The sequence below is a fragment of the Actinia tenebrosa genome, unplaced genomic scaffold, assembly GCF_029948245.1.
Source record: "Actinia tenebrosa isolate PJP-AT-01 unplaced genomic scaffold, QUT_ActTen_1.0 PGA_scaffold7__59_contigs__length_16204524, whole genome shotgun sequence".
Taxonomy (NCBI): domain Eukaryota; kingdom Metazoa; phylum Cnidaria; class Anthozoa; order Actiniaria; family Actiniidae; genus Actinia; species Actinia tenebrosa.
In genome coordinates this window covers 14,081,644-14,109,579 of record NW_028292584.1, presented here as the reverse complement: position 1 = coordinate 14,109,579, position 27,936 = coordinate 14,081,644, and the positions used below count along the sequence as shown (strand labels likewise).

General features: G+C 36.2%; 3 protein-coding genes across 3 annotated transcripts; 1 reads left to right on the top strand and 2 right to left on the bottom strand.

The window, feature by feature from the left end:
* Positions 1 to 1,190: 1,190 nt before the first annotated feature.
* On the bottom strand, positions 1,191 to 6,636 carry LOC116305501 (lactadherin). Its single transcript, XM_031715433.2, has 4 exons — positions 6,521 to 6,636; positions 4,218 to 4,350; positions 2,632 to 2,972; positions 1,191 to 2,333 (listed from the first exon to the last, which is right to left on the bottom strand). The coding sequence occupies exons 1-4, from the start codon at positions 6,536 to 6,538 to the stop codon at positions 2,184 to 2,186; spliced, it is 642 nt and encodes a 213-aa protein (XP_031571293.1). The 5' UTR covers positions 6,539 to 6,636; the 3' UTR covers positions 1,191 to 2,183.
* A 22-nt stretch (positions 6,637 to 6,658) lies between these two features.
* Positions 6,659 to 22,704, bottom strand: LOC116305502 (cation channel sperm-associated protein 4). The gene is made up of 17 exons (XM_089039982.1): positions 22,549 to 22,704; positions 21,962 to 22,080; positions 21,799 to 21,887; positions 21,137 to 21,179; positions 20,014 to 20,214; positions 19,245 to 19,407; positions 18,428 to 18,503; positions 18,094 to 18,152; positions 17,068 to 17,176; positions 16,607 to 16,673; positions 15,793 to 15,903; positions 15,601 to 15,679; positions 14,909 to 14,985; positions 14,366 to 14,473; positions 13,455 to 13,553; positions 12,308 to 12,483; positions 6,659 to 6,729 (listed from the first exon to the last, which is right to left on the bottom strand). Exons 2-17 carry the CDS (start codon positions 22,058 to 22,060, stop codon positions 6,675 to 6,677), a joined length of 1,611 nt encoding a protein of 536 aa, XP_088896108.1. The 5' UTR covers positions 22,061 to 22,080; positions 22,549 to 22,704; the 3' UTR covers positions 6,659 to 6,674.
* A 468-nt stretch (positions 22,705 to 23,172) lies between these two features.
* On the top strand, positions 23,173 to 27,382 carry LOC116305497 (membrane progestin receptor gamma-like). Its single transcript, XM_031715425.2, has 3 exons — positions 23,173 to 23,264; positions 24,779 to 24,977; positions 25,414 to 27,382. Exons 2-3 carry the CDS (start codon positions 24,852 to 24,854, stop codon positions 26,341 to 26,343), a joined length of 1,056 nt encoding a protein of 351 aa, XP_031571285.2. The 5' UTR covers positions 23,173 to 23,264; positions 24,779 to 24,851; the 3' UTR covers positions 26,344 to 27,382.
* Positions 27,383 to 27,936: the final 554 nt, after the last annotated feature.

Genomic DNA, 27,936 nt, shown 5'->3' with positions numbered 1-27,936 from the left:
TGTACAGGTTTAGCCTCGCTTAAGGAGGTTGGAAAGTGTTTTGTGCCTTCACATACACTTACAATTATGAATTAAAAAAAGTTATTATGGCTATAATATGACAGCAAGTAGACCCGGAAAGCCAAAGACCATAAACCAAAGATCACAATGAAGTTGAAAAAAATGACGTCAGACGTTGCTATGACAACATCAGAACCCTTGCTCTGCCATCAAAAATGTTCATTTAAAAAATGTTATCATAACTGAGGAACCAAATGGTGAATTTTTTTAAAAACCGGTATATCTAAAGTTTGTACCGTAATCTTCTTTTTGGCAAAAAAAGAAAGAAAAAAAATCTGTAATAGGAATTTCGTAAAAATCGATAAAATTTGTTTCGAATAGTTCCCTCTTACAGAATTTTTAAAATTTTTCCTTAAGTTTTCGAAAACATAAACTAAAGCCATATGCAAAATTTGAAGAAATTTTACCACAGAGTTTTTGATTTTTTTCAGTTTGAATATTAAAAATTTATAGAGCGCGCGCGCTCAAGAATTCCCGTTTCGAGCTTCCTTAAGAGGAAATCATTCACAGAAGTGAACTTAATGTATTCATGAATGTGTAGCTTCAAGTCTTAACCAGCCTGTGGCCTAAAAAAATCAGCTGTCAAGGAAGAGAAACAGAAATAGAACAGAGAAGTTGCGGTTTAATTCATTTTTCATAAACAATAAGTAAGTTTAATAAGAAATATTATTTAACGTGGAAAGTTTTATAAACGATACTTATCAATCAAAATGTTTTTTTGATGTCTTGATAACTTTTTTATGATAAAATTGAACGATAAAAACAAGTTAAAAATGTGACGACGTTTCGACGTTGCACAACGTTGCACAATAAGCCTGAAGCGAGATGACGTTTTACCCACGACTCTATACCATAATAGTTTTTTAAATTCTTTCATGTTAAAATTTTTGATTCCTAAGAGAATACAATAGTCATAATTAAAGAACAAAAGCAATGTGAAAAGGATTATGGTCTAGAGACGAGGTAAAACGTCATCTCGCTTCAGGCTTATTGTCAAGTCAAACATTTTTGACTTGATAATGACTCGAAAAATCTGTGAAAACGCACGCGCGCGTGCTGTGTGCAGTTGTAAAGCACTTGGTGATTGACATTGATGATGTTTTAAAGGAAGTATTACTGACCCAGAAATAGGAGTTTTGTATTTTTAATAATGCCTCATATGACATCACACTCGTTAACATATTGGAAGTATACACCTTGATATCTCCAAGATGCATCACTCAAATCATATAAAAATATCTTACCATTCAACTATTCACTTCATGTAGAATCAATACTGAAAATATTGGGTTAGGTGTCAAAGGCACTTCAAATGTGAAGGTTCAAAGTAAAATTGCGACGCAAATTTTGGGAAATCTCTAGTTCGAAAACAACTATAAATAGATCTCTTTACCTCGGGAGTAATTAATGTTTTCGCATTTCGGATCAAGTGTCATTCTCCAAAGTATTATTTCTTTATTTAACGGTTGCGCATGAGAAAACACACGAATATAGATACAACTAAAACAGGAGAATACCTGGGCAGATAATGGAAAAAATACGGCCATGGTAAAGGAGGTTTACTAGGAGCAATTTTCTCTGCAACTTGTCTCGCAACAGCGTTGCGGCTCAAGTTACACGAGTGTTTACACGGTGGAACGGAGACGCGTGAAACAATTGTTGCAAATTGTCTCGCAACATTTTTTCAAATTGCACTGTAGGTTACACGCTGCAATGCTCCATGCAACTTGTGTCACAACGCCGTTGCAAGACAAGTTGCAGAGAAAACTTGCTCCGTGTAATCGCGCCTTAAAGAGTTTTTTTTTCATTTCATACACGAGACGATTTGCAACGGCCAATTCTCGCGCGACAATGTTGCGTTAAAAGTTGGCCTAGTGAAACATGGCGCGGTGTTACAATTCTTAATGATATTTTGTTACGGCAACATGTTGCAGGTTTTTGAACGAGCAGAGCTTCGGAAACTCACAAAATTGTTGCCATTGAAGCCAGCTCTTCATGTCCAGCTTGCATGTTGTGCGAAAAATCGTCTCGCATAACAAAACCTTTATGGCCATCGCAAGGGAGGACACGTGGACTGATATGGCACAATTTTACCCCAAAATGAATACATCTCTATTACATTTTCAAATGTTGCAGCCATACAGCTCCGCTCTTAGAGAAGGACTTTCTACGAATGCTTGCACTACAATTCTGATGTATCGAGCCACTATTGGGACATCAACACCAAGAGAGTGTGACACGATGGTATCTTTGTCTGAATTCCCATTAAAGATCTACAAACAAACGTACACCATAAAAATCTTCATATTGCTACTCCTACTCGCTGATCGAGGCAAAATAAAACAGGTGAATGCTCAATAGACTAGCGTCAATGAATCAGGAAAATCGTTCTCATGTACCTTCCCACGGTTCCCATGAACCTTTACTTACTCTAACGATTTACTTGATTGACGGTAATCTATTCACTGCTGATTATCCTGTCGTGGCGTTTGTGTCTCGAGCAGCCCGTAGCAATGAAAACAGTGGTAAAGAATTATGGTTAATTCGTTTTACAAAGAATATAACACTTACTTTTGTAGACTGACCGTCTCCACGATAGCTCACCCAGGTACTTCCATCAACACTGTAAGTCAAACTGAACTTAGAAATCCATTGGTTGCGATTGTATTTGTCTCTCGGTCGTCCTTGAGTTGCAAATTTGGTTATCATTTTGGTGGTCAGAAGATCAACTTGAAAATATTCCCCATTTCTGGAAGCCCCTCTCCAGGACCCTGCATGATCAGATCCTGGTAATGCGTTGAGACGGGCGTATTTTGGGTGGTGATAATTGTTAACTACTGATGAGGCTGATAACTGCGAATCAGCTATTCGTTTGTCTTCTAAACCCAGTGGTAAACCATTACAATGTGCAGCTAGAAAGGAATATTTAATAAACCTCTTTACCTTGGGCGTAATGTTTACCCATTTAAGATTACGTGTCATTTTCTTGAGAATAAGATTCTTTGCTTAAGTTGTATCCATATTCATGTGTCTTCTCATGCACAACCGTTAAACAGAGAAATGATACTCTAGGGAATGACAAGTGGTATAAAGGTACGCCCAAGCTTAAAGGTATAACTAATTTAAAATTGAATAAAGAAGCAATAAAATAGATAGAATTATAGAGTGAAGGCATTTAACCCGTGAAATAAAAATTATTAGTAAACGTGTAATAGTTAAATAGACACAAAAGAAAACAATGGAATTAGGGTCTACTAAAGTGTATTAGTCTAATATCTATTGCACGGGTTAAATGACTTCACTCTAGTCAAATAGACACAAAAGAAAACAATGGAATTAGGGTCTACTTAAGTGTATTAGTCTAATATCTATTGCACGGGTTTAGTGACTTCACTCTAGTCAAATAGACACAAAAGAAAACAATGGAATTAGGGTCTACTAAAGTGTATTAGTCTAATATCTATTGCACGGGTTAAATGACTTCACTCTAGTCAAATAGACACAAAAGAAAACAATGGAATTAGAGTCTATTTAAGTGTATTAGTCTAATATCTATTGCACGGGTTAAATGACTTCACTCTAGTCAAATAGACACAAAAGAAAACAATGGAATTAGGGTCTACTAAAGTGTATTAGTCTAATATCTATTTCACGGGTTTAATGACTTCACTCTAGTCAAATAGACACAAAAGAAAACAATGGAATTAGGGTCTACTAAAGTGTATTAGTCTAATATCTATTTCACGGGTTTAATGACTTCACTCTAGTTAAATAGACACAAAAGAAAACAATGGAATTAGGGTCTACTAAAGTGTATTAGTCTAATATCTATTGCACGGGTTAAATGACTTCACTTTAAAAGAGAAAAAGTAAAGTAAAATAAAATAAAATAAAAAACAAACAACTTAAACAACAATAACATACCCACAACAAGGCCAACACTAAAAAGCCTCCAAGAGCAAAACAAAAACACAAAAAAAGAAAAAGTAGAGAAAACAGCCAGATAAATTTGATCATGAAAAGAAGTATACTGAACCGAGCAGAGGTCATATTTCCTTTACAAATCATGGCTGCCCGAATATCAAAACATTCATTCAACCCATCAGTTTAAGGTATTATTTAGATTGAAGCTACCGAGTGGCAGTTTTCATATTCACCTGTCCAGTTTTCACACTTCAGGCCAGTATTAAACAAAGTACAAGTACAGCGATATCCAACTGGTACACTCGAGTCCACAAGACAAGTCCCACCATTTTTGCATGGTGAATTATTGAAGCATGTAATTTTTGCCTGGAAAAACATATAGCAATGTAAGTTTTGATTATTATTGATTTTATGGAAACGCCTTGTGATTGACGTCCACCAAAACCTTCTTCGTCGCCATGGAAACATTCGCTAGAAGGCGCGTGTGATTGAGAATGGCTGTAACAATAGCGCTTTGATATTGGACAAGTAATTTTTTGGGTTAGGGTTAGGTGCCAAGAGGCGCGAAGAGTATGGGAACAGGTAATTTTGAGGGGCAAAAGGGGGTTCTTGGATTTTTCACTGTCCCCCTTGCAGGTCATATGAGTACTATTTTATATTATTCACTACACCTTTTGCCGTTCATTGACAGAAAATGTACATTCATTTGTGCCAATAGTTGTATCAATAACGTGTAATGTACTTTCATCAACACCACAAGCAACATCATTAGCGCGGATCAACTTTCAATAACGGTAATTGAATATGCGTGTACATTCATAGGCATCAATGGACAATCAATAACGCGTTTGTACATTCATATGCGCGGATTGTATAATTTCTTGTGCGCGAAATTCAACTTCAATAACACCAATTGACAAACAATTGCATTAATGGACAATCATTTACCCAAAAGTGAAAATTCATTAGTGCTATTAGCATAATCATTGACAATCTATAACGCGTTTGGACAATCATGAGGGTCAACGTTATATTCTATAGCGTGGTTCGACAAACATTTGCATGATTCGAATGAACAATAAGAGAAATAAAACAATCATTAGCGATTTTTTTTTATCACTTTAAAACATATAAAAAACTCAGGAAACAGCAGCAATTAAAGCCGACATCAGCCGTCCAGAGATCCAACAACATACGAACTAATGGGCTGAGGCAAGACGACAAGGGATTGCTCTAGGTCTCTACAAAAAGCAGTTGCTAATGGAAGGGTTCCAGAGAAATGTGGCAACCATCACTATCGCTAAATGTGATCTGTGGTTCAGATATATGCAAACGTATTTGCCACGATGCATAAGTGGCGAAGAAATTGAAGGCTAAAATAGTTTTTTAAAAAATCGCTGATTGTTTTATTTCTCTTATTGTTCATTCGAATCATGCAAATGTTTGTCGAACCACGCTATAGAATATAACGTTGACCCTCATGATTGTCCAAACGCGTTATAGATTGTCAATGATTATGCTAATAGCACTAATGAATTTTTCATTTTGGGTAAATGATTGTCCATAAATGCAATTGTCTGTCAATTGGTGTTATTGAAGTTGAATTTCGCGCACAAGAAAATACATTCCGCGCATATGAATGTACGAACGCGCTATTGATTGTCCATTGATGCCTATGAATGTACACGTATATTCAATTATCGTTATTGAAAGTTGATCCGCGCTAATGATGTTGCTTGTGGTGTTGATGAAAGTACATTACACGTTATTGATACAACTATTGGCACAAATGAATGTACATTTTCTGTTAATGAACGGCAAAAGGTGTAATATACATATATATCATGATTTTAGTCAAATCCAACTAGTGCTCTATCATCAATGCTGCGTGCTGATTGGATGAGCTACTGCTAGGCTATAAGTTCATATCCTACTAGTAGCGAAAAGTGCCAGCTTTGAAAACCAAAATATTATATTTAACTTCAATTCAAAACTTGCTTGCACATATATATTTAACCGACTAGTTGCATGCATTTGACTAAAATACCTCTCCCTCTCATGGCCTAAGAGTATATACAGTCAATTCAAAAAACGTTGTCGTCGACCGGCTCAAGCCTACGCGACTGGACCGAAAGGAATATGGGTAAAAATCACTGAAGCGGTTAAATATTCGTTCTGAATTAATTGATCCCCGCGCTAGTTATAAGATAATAATGTCGAGAAGCAATCCTCCAAATGCATGTCTTTGGGTTTAGGGAAAGAAAAACAAAGTAGTTATGATTCAGTTCACAATTTCGAAAATGTGAAGGCATTAAAAAAACGTCTCCTTCAACACTTCCCGCTCGCCTAAGAAGGTTCGTGCTGTAAACCAGGCATAACTAGTCAGATAAAATTATGGAGTCATCTCGGCTTCAATGATTGCTACCCAGATTTCCTTTCGGTCCAGTCGCGTAGGCTTGAGCTGGTCGACAACATTTTTGAATTGACTGTTTAGCCGATAGCCTATTCGCGCTCGTGGACTAATTGTTAAATATACCTCATGTGGTGACGTCATGTGAGCGTACCCGGATTTATACGTTAACCTAGTTGGATCATTCCTGCTACATAGCTCACACGAGTGATCAGGAGAGCCATCTTCTTGGAAGTTGACTGAAGCACAGTGTGGATGTTCCAAGCATTTTTGAATACAGTCAATGGAGCCCTTGACTAGGATGGACGTGATGGTGAATCCAGTTAAAGATGAATCTAAAACAAGTTGAAATACTCAACCAACATTGCAATATGCTATGCTGCATTTGTTTGCATTTCATTTAATATGTGTGCCTGATTGCTTATATTTTGCCACGCAGTTTGTTCTGCATTTATTATTTCGTGTGCATAATAACGTCATAAAAACGAAGACAATGGCGAAATTCGGACAAACAAACTTACAAGTTTACTTTCAGCAGATAATTTTCACAGCCGATCGCAGTTGATCTTAGTTTACACGGGTTATTATTGTAACTTTAAGTAAAAATAATAAAATCGGTTCGTATAATCCTCGTAGCGGTTAAACAGAATGCAATGTTTGTCCGAATCTTTAAGCTATTTTTAGAATCAGTGCGCTGCTCTATTGGTTCGTTTTGTTTATGTCTTTATAATGTCAATTTTTGGATTTCGCTTTTTAACAACAGCTCAGCAGTAGATAAGTTTTACCGATTAAGTCGTTCCAATTATTTGAATGACATTGTTGTTTCAATAATCAAGTTCCCTGCAGAGTCTACTAAGGCCCCGACCACATTATGCCGGATAAATTTGAATCCGAATTTTTATTTATTGGGTTAGGCCTACCGTCTACACTAGTCCAGGCGAATCCGGCACAATTCTTCACCGAAAACGAATTTTCGAAATGGAACCGAATTAATAAAAATTCGGATTCAAATTTATCCGGCATAGTGTGGACGGGGCCTAAGAATCGCCAAAAAAACCCTTAATTAGAATATTGCTGATTGTGGAAAGGGGATACTCAAAGACAACGACAGGTGTTCAAAATGTAACTCATAAGAAAAAATTCGTGAAAGCTTATCAAGGTTAGAAACAAATACACCAAAATCCAAACATTAAAGTGCCTATCACCCTTCTGACAATATTCTCAGTATTGATTTTACATGGGGTAAGATGTTGAATAACCCGAAAAAATTACATAGTTTGAGTGCGGCATCTTGAAGTTATGAAGGTTTTTCCATGCTATATGCTAATGCTGTGATAGGTGATAATTGGTGATAGGCACTTTAAAAGTGCATCGATCGATTGTTGATTTTATTCTTCCAATACTTTTTTCTTCAGTAAGTATAGGTAAAAGACGTGTGTTTTAAAATAAATGCAAGTTGGACACTCATGCCAATGACTTTGACCAGCCCAAAGGTTGTTTCAGGGTTCAATCTGTGAGTTAGCCATGCCCTGACTTTGATCAGCCCAAAGATTGTTTCAGGGTTTGATCTGTGAGTTACTCATGCCCTGACTTAGATCAGCCCAGGGGTTGTTTCAGGGTTCAATCTGTGGTGAGTTGTAGCCTTACCCTGACTTACATCAGCCCAGAGGTTGTTTTAGGGTATCGATAAATTTGAATGCGAATTTCTGTAATAGAAAAGTACAGGCTTCGAGAGAAGAAATTATGGTGAAAAATAACGGAGAAGTTTCTAAAATAAATAAAATACCCACTTCCAAAGCTGACGAACAAAGCTCCTCTCTCATGTTCTTCACGATAAAGGCACACGCAAAATGGTAACAACAGATTAAAAAGAGGAATAGCAAAGAAAGTAAAGATACTTTCTCGTCTGGTATTCATAGTATAAACTGAGTGCGTTTAGAGGTCAATAATATTTTTAAAGCAAACCAAGATCGAACACCTGTTCTGTATTGTTATTCAAATAAATATTGAAGACAAAACGGCTAAATCTTACCCCCTGGGTACACTAATGGTTCTGTTAGTCGAGTATTGGAATTTATCAATGGCGTAACCAGGGATCTTGCAGGGAAGGTGCAAAGCCAATGATTTGCTTAACCAAACAAACAAACAAACAAACAAAAAAAAGAAAAGAAAAGAAAAAAGGGATAAATAATGGATGAGTGATTCTCAAAAATGCTACAATATGCAGATGGAAAGTGGTCTTCATTTAATCAAAAAACATTTACAAACAATTTTAAAGCAAAAGGAGATAGATGAGCGGACCTTAAGCTTTTATGGGGGTGCACGTGCACCCGTGCTCCCCCCTGATTACGGCCCTGTTTATCATTCATTCTGAGTCTCAGAACAGGTATTTATACTTATATAATTTATTTCCTTCGAATTTTGAAATCGAGGCAAAGTTAGATAAATAAAAATAAATAAATAGAAGAATAATAGACTCAGGATTCAAAATAATGACCGATTCAAAACTCGAATACTGATTGGCTTAAAGTATTCCCTATATGAAATAATCCAATCAGAATTCGAGCATTGAATCGATTATCTATTTATTTATCTATTATTATTATTTACTATTGTTTCGAACCCTCTAGGAGTGCAGCAAAGAGTTCGAATACACCGAGTCATCAAAACAAATCTAATGTCCAATCGATTGACTAAAGGATTATCTATAAAATAATCATTAAATATACATTTTAAGGATTTAAAAAAAGTGACAAAAACTGGAAGTGTTGACAGTTTGAGTTTTCTCGCTATAAGTGTGTGCAGCCAAGTGATTTAAACTCCCTTGAGATATAAACAACAATTAAACAGCCGCCATCTTGGTTATCTAACAAGAGAAACTGGTAGTTATGACGTACCGGCACATGCTCTATAAGAAGTAACAAAAGGATGTTTGTATGATGGCGTCATTTGACTCCCACTACCAAGATTCTTTGCGAATTTTCTTTCTTATTCGAATTTGTATTCCCTCATGAGAATAGTAAGACAATTGGTGCTAATTAACTGAACAAAAGAAAGTGTGCAAGGGATTCTGGTAGTAGGATTCAAATGACATCAATTTTTTGGGGGGGTTATCACACCAGCTGATCTGATAAAAGAGTGTTAGCCAATCAGAATCGACAAAAACTGGTGTGTCACTTTTCCTCTGAAAATTATGGATTTCAAGGCCACCAAATAAAAAAAGGCGCTTATAAAGCACATGTGTTTACAACTAACAGGGTTCGTGCCGAGGTAACGACTTAAAATTCAAGACTATTCAAGGAGTACACAAGGACCCTAAAATGAATTTTCAAGGAGTATGTTCAGCTGACTATGCCAAGGTTTTACGCGGTGGTTGCACATAGCCGACTTTCAGATTTTCCGATCTTTCTGACTAGATCTATTTCAGAACCATGCAAGTAATGATCAAAGCAAAATCCCAGTTTTCAAGGAGTTTCGCTAACATCATAAAATTCAAGAGCTTTTCAAGTTCCCTTGAAAACTTGAATTAAATTAAAGGAGTTTAATGAGTAGCACGAACCCTAGATTTTGACCCGTTTTATTCGATATTTTCATCCACTCGATTTTGAGTTATTAAGTGATAACTTAATGTATAGTTCCTGCTGACAATAAAATGTAGATATTTTAATCCATTCGATTTTGACCCGTTTTATTCGATATTTTCATCCATACGATTTTGACCCGTTTTATTCGATATCTTGATCCATTCGATTTTGACCCGTTTTATTCGATATTTCAATCCATACGATTTTGACCCGTTTTATTTGATATCTTGATCCATTCGATTTTGACCCGTTTTATTCGATATTTTCATCAATTCGATTTTGACCCGTTTTATTCGATATTTCAATCCATACGATTTTGACCCGTTTTATTCGATATTTTGATTCATTCGATTTTGACCCATTTTGTTTGATATTTTCATCCATTCGATTTTGACCCGTTTTATTCGATATTTTGATTCATTCGATTTTGACCCGTTTTATTCGATATTTCAATCTATTCGATTTTGACCCGTTTTATTCGATATTTTGATTCATTCGATTTTGACCCGTTTTATTCGATATTTTGATTCATTCGATTTTGACCCGTTTTATTCGATATTTCAATCCATTCGATTTTCACCCGTTTTATTCGATATTTTGATCCATTCGATTTTGACCCATTTTATTCGACATTTTGATTCATTCGATTTTGACCCGTTTTATTCAATATTTTGATTCATTCGATTTTGACCCGTTTTATTCAATATTTTGATTCATTCGATTTTGACCCGTTTTATTCGATATTTTGATTCATTCGATTTTGACCCGTTTTATTCGATATTTTGATTCATTCGATTTTGACCCGTTTTATTCGATATTTTGATTCATTCGATTTTGACCCGTTTTATTCGATATATTGAGCCATTCGATTTTGACCCGTTTTATTCGATATTTTGATTCATTCGATTTTCACCCGTTTTATTCGATATTTTGATTCATTCGATTTTGACCTGTTTTATTCGATATTTTTATCTATTCGATTTTGACCCGTTTTATTCGATATTTTGATTCATTCGATTTTGACCTGTTTTATTCGATATTTTTATCTATTCGATTTTGACCCGTTTTATTCGAGATTTTGACCCGTTTTATTCTATATTTTGATTCATTCGATTTTGACCTGTTTTATTGGATATTTTTATCTATTCGATTTTGACCTGTTTTATTCGATATTTAAATCCATTCGATTTTGACCCGTTTTATTCGATATTTTGATTCATTCGATTTTGACCCGTTTTATTAGATATTTTGATCTATTCGATTTTGACCCGTTTTATTCGATATTTTCATCTATTCGATTTTGACCCGTTTTATTCGATATTTTGATTCATTCGATTTTGACCCGTTTTATTCGATATTTTGTTCCATTCGATTTTGACCCGTTTTATTCGATATTTTGATTCATTCGATTTTGACCCGTTTTATTCGATATTTCAATCCATTCGATTTTGACCCGTTTTATTCGATATTTTGATTCATTCGTTTGTTACCCGTGTTATTCGATATTTTGATCTATTCGATTTTGACCCGTTTTATTCGATATTTTGATTCATTCGTTTGTTACCCGTGTTATTCGATATTTTGATCTATTCTGATCTATTTCTAGGTGTATGTTCATTTTCTATGCCAAGAGATCTTCGACAAAGTTTGAAAATGATCATTGGTATCTCTTAAATGGAGAGATTTCGAAAGCATGTTGAAACGTAAAGTAACAACTTATCAATGTGCAATGAGCTTGGAAAAAAAATGTGGATTCAAATTGTACTGTTCAAATTGTACTGAACTCAACAAGAAGACTATGTTCTTTTTATTCGCAATCACATAGTTCTATTTTCACATGACTGTGAAAAGCTCAGTGCTGTAAGCGTACTGTGACAGTGATGTTTCCCAGAATTTAAATGCTATTTTTTCTCGCGCAATGTGATAGTGACAGTGTCGTGAGTTTGGCGTGACCGTGTCCGTGTTTATACAGTGCTCCGGGTATTTGATTGGATGGATAGTACGTTCTTGTGCAATGGGATTGGTCTGGGGTATCCCTTTGCCGTGTCACGACCGTGTTCATGCCGTGAGCGGTACTCAGTTATACGAAAACTGATCTAGCAAGTCAATTACTGTGGGATGGAAATACGACTTTTTATAATTGCCAAAACATTTAACGGTAAACTAGACTCTGTTAAGCCTTGTGACAACATCAAACACGTTATTGGTTGATAAATATTCAAAATGACTTAAACAACTGACATTTCTTAACATCAAAGTGCAAAATATCAAAAGACATTTACACTATCAAATAAATAAAGTGGTTGTTTCAACACGGGTTCTACATTACATGCCACTGAAAGGTGTTGTTGGTAATCCAGCAGATCGTTGGGAAGATCTTCTTGATCCATGTTTCACGCGTTTTGCACCTTCCTTCAACATGGTAGATAAGGTATCTTTATGTGAGTCAAAAACACGTCCACTCTCCATTTCCATCAGGTTGGAGATCACATCACCACTCATCGGCTACGGAAGTAATGAATTTATTATCTATTTCGTAAAGTACATATTCCATTTAACAAACCATCAGTTTTTTTATGTATCTGTCCTCTTATAATTGACGATAATTTGCTTCATCACATTGTCAAAGTAGAGTGGATCCTTTGACAACGTGATGAAGAAATTTATCGTCAATAAGGACAGAAATATAAAAAAACTGATGTCAATTCGTCAATTCCGATAAAAACTTATCGTTTTAGTGATCAAAGCAATCAAAGGAAAGCTTCAGAGCGTGCGCGTTGACGTCAGCTTATCTGTCTGTCCTTCTATTCATGATAAAAAATAATCAAACAGCGCGCGAGAAATTTCAGTGTATGTTAGAGCAGTTTTCGTATGACTGTGAAAAGCTCAGTGCCGTAAGCGTGACGTGCCTTGACCGTGATGCTTTCTAGAATTTTAATTGGCTGATTTTTTTCACGCGCAATGTGATTGGTCTGATAGTGTCGTGATCTTGGCGTGACCGTGTCCGTGCCGTGTTTATGCATGTATTCCGGGTATTTGATTGGATGGAGAGTAAGTTCTCGTGCAATGTGATTGGTCTGGCGTATCCCTTGCTGTCACGACCGTGTTCGTGCAGTGAATTTTTCACAATCATACGAAAACTGCACTATTGTAAAAAGTGTAATAGACCGACGCTTGCTATAGACAATAATAATTCTATCTTTTTTATTTGTTTTAGCATTAGATCGCCTTTCAATTTTTTTATAAATGAAATTACTCTAAAAAATACCAGCTTGACACCATTACAATGTTTACCGTCGCGAGAAAATAGGGTTTTGGTAAACGTCAGTCGAAGTTTTCCATGACCTCATCGGAAAACACAAGTTTTTTTTAGAGCACATGCCTATGCAATGTCATGGAAACGCCTTGATTGACGTCCACCAAAATCTACATAGAACGGTTTGTTATCGTCAGTGTATTTTTGCGTAATTACTCACCAACTGTCCTTGACTTGGTAAGTTGTGACTGTCTCCTCCTTCTTTTAGTATTCCTTCTTTCTTTGCTTTCTCTTGAAGTTCAGACACCTCTGAAAATATCTGCAACCCATACAGAAAAATATTGCATCAGTACTGACGCAATATTGTGCAATATTGAAATATAGCTTGGATTCATGTATGCTCTGTATAAGTTACACACTAGAGTAACGATAATTTGTTTATTATCAAATAAAGTTATAAGATTATTGGCTGTATCGGAGTTGAGCAGGAAACTGGTTAGCAATGGACTGTGCGTTGCATTCTGGGACTTAGTTCGATGGAAATTAGCATGAGTGAAATCAATTCATATTCCAATATTGCACTTAAATGTCGCGAGAGTGAATATCAGTCATTTGCATGAATATTTGTCCCGTTTACACTAGCGATTTTTGCAGCGATTTTTGCTGCGATTTTTTTGCGATTTTGTCCATAATAAATAATGGTAAAGAATTTACTTGTAAAGTTTTTTTCAGGATACCAAGATTTTCCTAGACGAAAATTTCATATTTCCGAAAACTGCAACAAAAATCGCAGCAAAAATCGTCGCAAAAATCGCCAGTGTAAACAGGGCTTAATAAAACCAACATAATGAAGAAAAAATATTATCTTTAGTCGATAATAATATGAAAGGTATTTCATATGTATAATAGTATTAGCATTTTTATTAAATTATATAAATATTTGTAAATAATAATAAATATCGCCCATAGCAGTATTCAGACCGACGTTGTTTGAAATTAAATTTGAATTATGTACTGAGCTCTTTCCTGCTTCAATGGATGTAAAAGAAGAAGAATGTCTTTTAACCTGCATCAAAAAAAAAAAAAAAAAAAATTTTCTCGACAAACAATGATTAAGAACGTTATAGTTACCTCAACAATCCCAGCCTTTATTTTCTTATATTCTGCGAGATTATTTTCCAGGGCAAAGATTACGGTGATGTAATTTTCAAGCTGATCAATTGGTAGATTTTTGAACTCCTGTGACGCGAAACAAGAAAAAAAAAAGGTTTTAGTTACAAAATTGTTATCATCATCATCACCATCAGTCATCGTTATCATCATCATCATCAGTCATCGTCATCATCATCATCAGTCATCGTCATCATCAGTCTTCGTCATCATCAGTCATCGTCATCATCAGTCATCGTCATCATCATCGTCATCATCAGTCATCGTCATCATCCGTCTTCGTCATCATCAGTCATCGTCATCATCAGTCATCGTCATCATCAGTCATCGTTATCATCATCAATCATCGTCAGTCATCGTCATCATAATCGTCATCATCAGTCATCGTCATCATTAGTCATCGTTATCATCATCATCATCAGTTATCGTCATCGTCATTACAGTCATAGTTATCATCATCCGTCATCGTCATCATCATAGTCTGGTGAAATCAATAATGCTTACAGGAACTTGGTAAGGCATCTGCTTATTGAAAATACAGGCAGGAATATCGTCAGGGCTGACAATGTTTACCAAGTCATCTGCAAGGTAAAATAGACAGTGTTAGAACCACGAACCGAAGATGAACTATTGACGGCACGAAATAATCTCTAATTTGTATCATTCCAGTTCGGAACTCCCTCATGAGCAGCGCCCTTTACATTATCAATATCATCAATACCATCATTAACATCACAATCATCACTATCATCATTATCATCATCATTATTATCATTATCATTATTATCATTATCATCATTAACATCACGATCATCACTATCATCATCACTATCATCACTATCACTATCATCATTATTATCACTATCATCACAATCACTATCAATATCATCACTATTATCACTATCATTATCATCACTATTATCACTATCATTATCAACACGATCATGACGATCGTGACGATCATGACTATCATCAAATGCGCACTTGTCATAACAACGTCTATTGATATTTACAGCACTTCCCAATAACGCACACTAAATGCTACAATTTGTCGTCGCAACCAAGTAGGTTTTGGTGGACGTCAATCAAGGCGTTTCAGACACGTGGATCGACGTGCACTAAAGCTTTGTTTGTCTCAAATGACGGCAAGTTGTACGATTTCGCGAGTGTTATTGGGAAGCACTTTGATAACTTACTTTCGGCTTCTAGTTTACTTTTGAGGTCATCGGCTTCTCTTTCTTTTCCTTCGTTTTTAACAGCGACCATGGCAAATTCCTGAACATAACAACGTGTGTATCACATCACTAAGGAATATCTAAACACCCTAGGGTTTACGCATAAGATATGAAATTATGCAAAATCTGTAGAGGTCCAACAGAGTTCCTCACCAGGTTCGTGACCACCACAGCTACCACCAAATTAGCAAAGACGAAAGCCCCGATGGCAATAAAGACGAGAAGGAAAATCCCTCCACCAATGTAGGTAGTGTCGCCTTGACTCTGTTGACAAAAAATAAATAAATAAATAAATAAATGAATGAATGAATGAATGAATGGATGGATGGATGGATGGATGGATGGATGGATGGATGGATGGATGAATAAAGAAATAAAAAAAGAAAGAAAGAAAAGAAACAATTTTGAGGGAATCCAAAATTTCATTTTTCCCCTTACAGGCTATAATCATCTATGTTTGTCACAAACAAAAAAAGGCAAAGTTTTCTCAAAAGAGTGGATTTTCCTCACTGATTCAAACAAATTATTTTCTTTTGGGCGTAATGTTTTCCCATTTCAGATCATGTTCCATTCTCTTGAGAATAAGACTAATTGAGACTGACGTATTTTGGGTGGTGATAACCGTTAACTACTGATGAGGCTGATAACTGTCAATCAGCTATTCGTTTGTCTTCTAAACCCAGTGGTAAACCATTACAATGTGCAGCTAGAAAGGAATATTCAATAAACCTCTTTACTTTGGGAGAAATGTTTACCCATTTCAGATTACGTGTCATTTTCTTGACAATTAGATTCTTTGTTTGAATTGTATTTTTTTTCTTGTGTCTTCTCGTGTGCAACCATTCAACGAAGAAATGTTACTCTAAGGAATAACACGTGGCATGAAATGGGAAGACATTACGCCCAAGATAAGAGGCCTGTTGCAATTGTCATAGGTCCTGTTTCTGTAAGCTAATAAGCATATTACCTGGAATGCTCCAAATATCTCCATCCATCCATCTTGAGTTAGGCAAACAAATAAAGTAAACATGGCAAGTAATAATCAAGGAAAATAAGCGGGCACATTTCATTAAACGGGCAGTACCTCGGATGATGTACGAAATTTTCTTCCCATATTTACTCAGTATAACGAACCTTTATATGACGGACACCTCTATTAAGCGGGCACCATAAAAAGTCCCGAATGTGCCTGCTTAATTTAGGGTTTCCAATGGTTATTTTCGGCCAAGAGGTCGTTTCTTTAGTCATGTTCGTCGATAACCATCTAAAAACGATAGCCACTATAAAAATAACATCGCGTCTTTAGATCATCATTTTTGCATCAAAATAGTTTGCACCACAAACGTAGCGCGCGCGCTTTCAAACGTATTGCGGGGGATTTCTTCAAGCGATTTCTGAAATCGTTATCAGGTTGGTAAAAGGATACCAGTTGATAGGCTACCAAAGTATTTAGGCACAGTGTCTCTGAATAGAGTAATGCCGATCACTGAAAACACCAACATGATGATGACAAGAAGAAGAACGATATTGGCCATGTCTGTAGGTACAATAAAAGGATTAAACCAACCACGGTGAACATCTGACTTCCCAGTATTGTTTAGATGAAGGGTAAAACAAGGCGGAAATATTGCAACATCACGAACCGGCGGCCATGTTGGATGGAAAACAATAAAATTCCTTTACTCTCGAGAAATGAATTCTTTGTAATAATGATAATAATAATAATGATGATGATAATAATAATAATGATAATATTTATAATGATGATGATGATAATAATAATAATGATAATATTTATAATAATGATGATGATGATGATGATGATAATAATAATAATATTAATTTAATACTTATATGGCGCAAATTCGCTTGTGAATATGATCAAATTTTTTGTCATGTTAAACATTAGTCCTGCCATCCAGCATGGCCGCTGTCACGTGATGGTGCCTCAGTAACCTCTAGATAAATATAGCTGCTGTACACCAGTTCTCCTCCTCCTTGTCTCCGATCACAACCAATTCAAAGAACAACCATTGTCTATTAAATGCTACCCTTGTAAAACAATCAAGGACGATGTATAGCATCCTGTTTTATCTCTGGTACTAATATACTAAGCCTGAAGCGAGATGACGTTTTACCCCCGTCTCTAGACCATAATCCTTTTCACACTGCTTTTGTTCTTTAATTATGACTATTGTTCCTGTATTCTCTAAGGAATCGAAAATTTTAATATGAAAGAATTTTAAAAACTATTATGGTATAGAGTTGGGGGTAAAACGTCATCTCGCTTCAGGCTTATTACCTTCTGTATGACAAAGAACTAGTCTGCGTTGCTTTGCGGGCACAACCGCAGACCGCTAAGCAACGCATGCTAAGAAAGCCGCTTTGAATTAATTAAGAAACATTGATTAAAAAATTGAATAATTGTATTCCGTAAAAACGACCGCAACTTACCAGGAATGGACTGTAAGATTGTCTGTACCACAATCTGTAACCCAGGTAACGAACTAATACTGAAACAATACAAAAAAGGGTAATCAGTTTCAGTCCATCACCGAATGCGTGTGCATCATCAGATCCATAGAACACCAGTTATTACCTGAAGGAACACTGACGAAGATGTGACTATTCATTCCTAACAATAAATCAAACTAGTGCGGTAGCTGCGTCAAGATAGATCACACTATTTGCCGTCGCGTAGAAATGGGGTTTAGGTGGACGCCTATCAATCAGTGGTTCTGATGCCAAGTATTACTTAACGTATGTATACACTGTTAACCTATTCTACCTTCTCAAACTCCTGAACGCTCGAAGAACCCTGAGGATCCTAAGCACACCTCGACTTCCTGAATCTTTACTAAGCACTAATAACAACAGTCAATATTGTACAGTAAGTAATATCTATTCTTGATTGGAGAGAATGAACAACTTTTGGGGGTGTAGGTGTGTGTGTGTGTGTGTGTGTGTGTGTGTGTGTGTGTGTGTGTGTGTGTGTGTGTGTGTGGGAGGAGGGAATAAACTATACTAAGCTAAGCTTAAATAAACTGAATTTCTCTGGATTTCATGTTTGTGGCAAAATGTCGATTAAATTTCTATATCATTCTCTTATTACTATGAAATTGTGCACATTTACTAGTTCAGTCAAGATAAATCACTTGATGACAAAATCATTATTCAATAAGCCTGAAGCAAGATGATGTTTTACCCCCGTCTCTAGACCATAATCCTTTTCACACTGCTTTTGTTCTTTAATTATGACTATTGTTCCTGTATTCTCTAAGGAATCAAAAATTTTAATATGAAAGAATTTTTAAAACTATTGTGGTATAGAGTCGGGGGTAAAACATCATCTCGCTTCATGCTTATTCACAACGATTTGTATTTATGTAATAAAATTAGAAACAAATAGTCTATCGTATGCAATCTATTTCATAAGTGAATGAGAGATTGAATGAATAGAAAATGAATGAATGAATGAATGAATGAATGAATGAATGGATGAATGAATGAATGAATGAAAATATAAATAGAACAGTTTCATTACTATAAAATTGTTGAACCAAATCATATATTATAAAATAGATTTATTTAATAATGACACTCACAAGGTCCCAGCAGTAAAGAAGCCACAATAAAGAAGTCCAACACATTCCATCCCATTTTCCAGAACATGAAAAATCCATGGTACCACTTGAGTAGGATCTCACACACGAATATTGTCATCAGACACTGATCAAGCACAGAAAACAAATGATTGTACTCCTTTTCCTGCCAAATAAAAAGTCAAGTCATAAGGTACTGTTTGTTTTATTTCAGGGGGAGGTGGTATGGGGTTTGATTGGTGACCTATTCCTATTCCTTGTTGCATAGAAAAAAATTGCCCTTTCTTGCTTTCATTTTCTCTATTGTAAATGTGGTGTGTGAATTGAATTTGACGTGGGGAGTACCCTCTCGTGGAAGATATCTTTGAACTCCCTCCCACAAATCCCAATGGCGCCCCCCCCCCCCCTTCCATAGTTTAAAAAAAAACATGTCCTTTTTTCACGAGGGTAGCACTTAATAGCCACAGTGGCTAACAAACCTGTGGCACTCATTCCATGATCGAATTGGAATTTAGGAGTTGAGGAGTTTAGGAGTTGATTTTTGCGGAGGGAGGAAAACCGGAGAACCCAGAAAACCCTTAAAGTACAGGAGAGAACCAACAAACAACTCTACTCATATACAACACCGAACCCGGTGGACTCAAACTTGGGTCGCATTGATGAGAGGCGAGCGCTCACACCGCTACGCCACCCGTGCTTCCCTAACATGCATGGTCCCTAACAGACTGAGATTTATGATAGCCAAGTGACCCCAAGGTGAATATATACTCACCAATTCTTCATTTGTTTCCACAACAATCAGCAGACTGTTAAACAAAATGATCCCCAGAATTCCTGTCCTGAACATTTTGTTAGACAGGAATTGACCCACTAGTTCATTGGACGCATATTCTTCAATAGCTTCTTCATCCATGTCTACTATGTCCCACATGTTTTCTTCATCATTTTCATTCTGCAGCAGAGGGTCTTCTTCCTGTATAATTTGAAAAATTATTATTATTATTATTATTAATATTAGTAGCAGTAGCAGTAGCAGTAGCAGTAGCAGTAACAGTAGCAGTAGTAGTAGCAGTAGCAGTAACAGTAGCAGTAGTAGTAGCAGTAGCAGTAGCAGTAACCAGTAGCAGTAGCAGTAGTAGCAGTAGCAGTAGCAGTAACAGTAGCAGTAGCAGTAGCAGTAGCAGTAGCAGTAACAGTAGCAGTAGTAGTAGCAGTAGCAGTAGCAGTAACAGTAGCAGTAGTAGTAGCAGTAGCAGTAACCAGTAGCAGTAGCAGTAGCAGTAGCAGTAGCAGTAGTAGCAGTAGCAGTAACAGTAACAGTAGCAGTAGCAGTAGCAGTAGCAGTGACCAGTAGCAGTAGCATTAACCAGTAGCAGTAGCAGTAGCAGTAGCAGTAACAGTAGCAGTAGCAGTGGCAGTAGCAGTAGCAGTAGCAATAGCCAGTAGCAATACATGTAGAAGCAGCAGTAGCAGTAGCAGTAGCAAGTAGCAGTAATATAATAGAGTGCATACCATATCCGTGAAAACCTTTGTAAAAAGTTGCACAGCTTAGTAGCACAACTTAGACACAAGACCTACAAAACTTTGCACTGATATGTACAATTTCGTCAGTTAACTTTTTCATTAATGTAGATATGATTATGGTATGCAGTCTATTAGTAGCAGTATGACTATTATTATTTCTTTTAATGTTCAAGATATTATAACACATGGCAAGAAGAATAAGTACATCAGGGGTAGCATACTTGCTTCTCCAACACCTGGGGTCTGATTGATCATGCATCTTTACAGTGAGGACACTTGAACCATTAACCCTTCAAGTTTTTTGTCACTTTTTTAGATATTTAAAATTGTTCAAGTGTCTTCACTGTAATATCTTTTTTACCCAACAGTACCTGATTTTGTTTAGCATGAAACACTGCATGAAATTCTTTCTCTCTGGATGGAAAGAAAGAAAGCATCATTATCATCATCATCATCATCATCATCATCATCACTATTACTATCACTATCACTATATAAATCATATAAATCATAATCTTATATATAATATATATATATATATGTTATTAGTAGCAGCTGTAGTAGTAAGTGGTAGTGGTGGTGGTGGCTGTGGGGCCCAGGGGTACTCTTGCCCGTTTAGGGTAGGGATGTGCCGCTGAGCCCTCTGAACCCTGACCCTGTTCCAGAGTAAAATCACTGAAATTCATACCCTGTTCCAGAGCAAGATCACTGAAAACCATAACCTTTTCCGGTAGTGCGAAAATAGATACCCTGTTCCAGAGAGGAGAGAGAGTGATTTCATATACCCTGTCCCAGAATGAGCGCGATTTTATATACCCCATTTTCAGAGTAGAATCGCTGAAAACCATACCCTGTTTGGCGGCACATACCCGTATAGCGAATAAATAATAATAAATAAATATATATTGGCTTGGGCTTGGGTAGGTTGGGGTGGATTTAGTCGTTGTAGTAGCAATAGAAAAGATATTAAAATACTTTCAATATCGAATCTTATTTACAATGAAATGCCTTTCCAAAGTGATTTTGTCAGTACCTGGCAATATCCTTGTCATCCTCTTCCTTTTGTAATGCTCCACCAAGAACACTTGCTACCTTGAGTCTAAGCCGTACTCTATCAACCGTCTAAAAAGATATCAATTTGCATTGAAGACTAGCCATGTTTATGCTATATTTTAAAGTTGGGGAAACAAACTTACACTTTTAAGTGATTTTCCAGCAGGCTGTGTTTTTTCACTCTCTTGAACTGTCGATGCCTCAGTCTCATTCTCATTTAATCCTTTTGAGGCTTTATTCATTATCACTAACTTTTCCTTCCCTAACAAACAAAAGAAAACATTAATTGATTAAACAGGCCTCTTTAGGCTACATGTCATTCCCTAGAGTATCATTACTTTGGTTAACAGTTGAACATGGAAAGACACATGAATATGGAAAAAATTCAAATAAAGAATCAATCTTTCTTCCTTCCTTTCGTCTTTCTTTCTTTGGAAAACAAATATTAATTTTGAAGCACTAGAATTTTGGATAATTTGAACTGTTTCTAAATTCCCAAATAACCAAAATCCTCTCTATCAAATAAGTCTTATCATTTAGGAAGTATTTTTTAAGAAGTTTTTGTCGACACCGACGAAGGAAGGTGAGTAAAACTTCAAACTTTGAGCTCGTGTTTCACGTTTTTTTCTGAAGACAGAAACCTAAAATTATTGCAGGAAGTATGAAGATATAATGTAGGGTAAGATATTATACCTCTTAAGATAAAGCAGGCTATTAATGGAGTACTTACATCTCGTATAAAAGTATTGAAGTCTTGTTTTGTTGTTGTTGTTTTGATGGAAACACGACAATGAAAAATCAAAATGGCGCCTTTGGTATGTCTGGCCAATCACAGGGCTCGACACAGGGAGCCCGCTATAGATGGTTGAGTTGTGACGTATTTCCGGTTCCAACTGCTCACAAAAACTGCCAAAATAAAGCGAAAACTGTTCTCAATAATTCAACCTCACCTAATAAAAAAAATAGACAACAAATCCTGTCAAGAAAAAGTAAAAACGATTCTTATTATTTTGCAAGACTAGGCAATGAAAAGATCAAAATGGAAAGATTGGCCAATTACAATATGCTTGGAAAAGTGATAGTTTGGAGATATATAATGATGTTTAGTCCCACTGCCAATAGCTTTATTATCTCCCTTCCGCCCAGCTATCTGTATTTTCAGGGTAGTTGGATTTTGCTGTATTATTAGTCCTTTAAGGAAGACACTTACTATGATAATACCAGTATTTTCTATGACTTTGATTGATCCTGATAATCAAAATAAGATTCATCTTGGGTGAAGTCAGCTGTCACAGGTACTTATAGACGCTAAATAAATTATGCATCGCTGTCAAAACCATGGAATTTAAACACCAAATTGTATGAAGAGATCTGTTGTCTCCTCTGCCGGCGTATATATCATCTTAAACGACAAAGGAAAGCTTTAAGTAATACTGTATTTCTAAGGTAAGGTTGAATTCAATTAATGCCTTTGACGTTAAAAGAAAGGGGGATTATTTGCGCGGGAAAGTGTAGAGTATTTATGCACAGGTTCATTGGCTCATTATATTACCCGTAAACATGCCTCTTCGATGCTCTCCGCCGGTCACTGTCAAGATCAGTTCGCCGGTTTTAAGATGACGACTCTTTAGAATAACATTAAAACTATATTTCTATTAATTTTGCTGATTTGTAAGGTTCTAACATCTCAGTTTTATCCACATATACAAACCAAAAATCTCAATCTTAAAAATATATAAATTTCGAGCGATAATTATTTTGTAAATGTAAAACAAGATCTTGAGTATATCGAGGGAAAAACAAGATACTTAACGTTCTTAACATTATAAAAAATACTCCTAAATATATAAATCCACTACTCATCATTATACATCATTATTTCACAAAGAAGTACCATTTTCTTTAATTTTTTTACCGAATAAAAGACTGAAATATAATGATGTAAATATTTTTTCGCTTCGTCCTCTAAATTTTAAAACACGGAGAGCCACGGGTAACGCATATATTTTTCTGCATCCATGTCGTGATAGGTCAGCATTTTCGACAATTTATCACACAATTCACTCTTCAGCAATCGTGCTCATTCGCTTCAAGAGTAAAATAGGATCTTTACTAATATTAATTTATATTAGTAAATTATTATTTCTTCAATAAATAGAAAACAAGTGATACCGAACGAAAGAATGTAAAAAAAATCTGAGCCTTGATTTGTTGCCAGGCCGGCCTTTAGAAGCTTCCAGAAACAAAGACTCTTAAAATGGCATAGCAAATGAAGGGGAAAAGCGATCAAATAAAACATTCAAATCATTCAAATCAGCATGATGCTGTCGAGAAAGGATATGCTTTACTAGCTTTGTCGCTACTGATTCTTTTCTATTTACAAGATTTTTCTTCTTTAAATGTTGATTGTTTTTAATGCTCATTGCTTTTACTAACGTGAGCGAAAGAAGGAAAATCTCGTTAATCAATTAAATAAATGACGTGAACAAGAAAATCTCACGTCATTAAGCACTCTAAAAATGGAATTAATTAAGTTATGTTTAATTTTTATAGCCTAAAGCTCATGCTTTATAAAAATCGCAGTCAAGCTGTCACTTTCACCCTCCTCAGCTTCCTAACGAAAAATCAATTTTTCGCTGAAATGGGTCTGGGTAGGTGAATGTTGTATTCACAAAAAAAACGAGTGCCTTTCACCCCCACCCCCAATTACCTCTGGGACATCTAAGCATTAATTAGTTTTACGCACTTGCATACGCTCTATGAACGCGTGCTGGAGTAAGTACTTGAATTCTCGTGCGCAGCCATCGTATTAGAGCAATAATTTCGTACGACTGTGAAAAGCTCGTTACCGTGTGTGTGCCTTGCCGCGCCGCAACCCTGGCGTTTTTCTATAATTTTGATTGGCAGGAAAAAAAACCCCAGCGAGTTTTACATATATATTTCTGGAATTCCTCTTTCAGGCGCAGAACGATCCACACAACCTAAGCCGGCCTTTTATTCAGCGTTGGGTTAGATGATTCGTTGCTGAATAAAATGAATTTTCATGAAGATGCATATGGTCTTTTTATCTCGAAGGCTTTTCAGAGCTTCAGTGGATTGTTTCGATATGGTAGTCGAATGAAAAGCTTTTCAAAACAGATCACCTTCAAAATTTCTGAGGTAATCCTTGCATAGAATCCACTTTTAAAGTTTTGAACATTTTGAGGTAATATCACGTGATCCAGAAAAGAGGCTCAGTATTACGCCCAATACAATTGAAGAAATAGAAAACGCGCGTGCGTGCTGTGTGGAGTTATATAGCACTTGCGAATGAAGTGCTTCTCGACACTTCTCGAGTGATCTGCCAATCTCCAAGTGCTTTATGACTCCACACAGTACAGCAAGCAAGTTTTTTATTTCTTTTATAAAATACAAATTACAATAACGGTTATTTTACATAGGAATGACGCAACTGAAAGTGCGCGCGAGTGGTGTGTTTACTCATAAAGCATGCGCTCCCAATCAATCAAAACGCGAAATATATTTTAGAAAAACAATTATTGGTTCCCACAGATTAATCGTATTCTATTCAATCATATTTTTCTCTCTTTCTTAGGTTCCGTCTGACTACCACGATGACTACATCAGAACAGGGTACCGTCGACCAGGAATGTCCTTCCTGGAATGTATTCAAAGTCTTTTCCAGTGGAACAACGAGACGCTTAATGTCTGGACTCACTGCTTCACCTTATTTTTCTTTATTTGGAAATTCAGTACTTTGGAAGTGGATTTCTTGTTTGACAGTCGGTATTGGCCGTTATGTGCCATCACTATTGGTGCGTGCATGTATCCTTCTCTTAGCTGTATAGCCCACACGTTCAGTAGTATGACCGTCCGTGTTCGTCATATATGCTTCTTCTGTGACTACGCGGGGATCAGTGTCTACAGCATAGGATCATCCGTAGCATATTTCGCCTACAGCATTCCCGACCATGTCAGAGGATCATTCCTAGGGATGCTTTACCGACCTATCAACGTTACCATGGCAATCTTCTGTTGCTATGTATGCTGCGTATCCAGGGACAAAAAATGGCAGTCGATCCAATCAACTATGAGGGCTCTCTCATTTGCTGTCCCTTATATATTCACCAGCTCGTTTGTTGTCTATGGCATTTTAATATCGTTTTATTCTCATTCCCTTTCGTTTCACTACTCCCAGTTTTTCTGGTGTACCCTTATGGCCGCAACAATGACGACGAAAATCCCAGAAAAATATATTACGGAGTACTTCGACGTGGTTGGTCACAGTCACCAGTGGTTTCACATATTTGTGTTCATAGCAACAAATAATCAAATTAATGCAGTTATCCTAGATATGACAGAATTGAGAAAAAATGATGCCATATGTGAGTGGTCTTTTGGGGGGAGTGTTGGACTTGTTTTGATGGTGATTCTAGCAAATGCTTTAATAGTGTGCTTTTTTTCTTATAGCATTGTAACACTAAACTCTGAGCCACTGCATGTTGAAGAAGACAAATCTTTATAACATAATTTCATAATATACAATCTAGTAATTTTACACTTTCCGAGGTGGTGCACTGGTACGTAATGGGCATCTCGTCTCAAATCAGGTTTATTTGGATTGCAATTCTTAGTCCCAATCTCAATAAAGCATGAAAGAAAGGCCGGCACTGATGTAACGATTGCAGTTTTTAAATGAAGAACTGCAGCTCGAAAAATCAGTTGATTACTTCCTTTACCTTTCCTTCGCTGTTGCTGCCATAGTGAGCCCAGCACGGACTGACAAATGCATTTACATGATTTTTTTATTATTTTTATTTCATTTTTATGTAGAAATATCGCTACGACTGCTCTCAGTCGGTTGCTTGCAATTTCATAACAAGTTTTAAACATGTATAAAATAAATACCTATATGGAAAAAATATACAATTAAAAAGCAATGCTAATTTTGCAAGCAAATGTCTATTCTCTATACAGCATCGGCCTAATTCGCTGCACACGTTAGCCTTGCCATGATCTTCGTCCTGTAACGAGTCAAGTTAAAGCTAATTCTGGTAGAATTGAATGACAAAAAGGAAAAAACTGTTTTGCAAGCAAATGTCCATTCCAATGCGCAAAATCAGACGCCTTGCCATGATCTTCTTCTCGTAACATGAGCCACATCAAAGCTAATTCTCGTAGGATAAGATGGCAACATTTTGCACAGGTTTTCATCGAAACACGCAACTGCGTAACATTGTTTACTTGCATAAGACATCATAGCTAGGTCACACGATTTAATATCACAGCAGTGGTCGATACAATTTTTCATGTTCTTCACTCGTCCTAGCTTTCGAAAGTGATCTGATTTCAATTCAGCTTGGATTGAAGGTATAGAAGTTGTGGTATTACACTGATGACTTGGAACTGCTCCTTTATGAACAAACTCTCGCTCCCCAAGAGTGAACCAATGAACCAAAACTATCCGTAGGACGAAGAAAGACAACAGACATTCAATATAGTTTATAGTGGCTTCATCTTCTTTGATATTTGATATTAGTTTTATACATTTCTTAAGCCGACTAGTGCACGTGCGTATTTTAAAACGAGTATGTGAAAGGCGTTATGTGGATAAATAAACTATTATTATCATCATTATCATCATCATCAACATCATCAACATCATCAACATCATCAACATCATCATCACCAATCATCAATCATCATCATCATCATCATCACCATCACCATCACCATCACCATCACCACCACCATCACCATCACCATCACCATCACCATCACCACCACCATCACCATCATCATCATCATCACCATCATCATTGTTATCATCATCATCATCATCATCATCGTTATCATCTTGGTCGATATTTAAAATTGAACCGAGTTTTATACTGTCATTGTAAGTACGTGAAATCTTAAATATAGTATTTTATATTGCTCAAAATAAAGGTAAAAGAAAAAAATAGAAAATGGGGATTGATATTCCTTGTGCCTCTTGCTGAGTAATAATTATCACTAGTAAACTTGTGGGCGTAGATTATACTTATAGGAACCTGTATTTAGTAATAGTATTGCGGGGGGAAAATGCTTGATGATAATGGCTTATGAATGTTAGAGT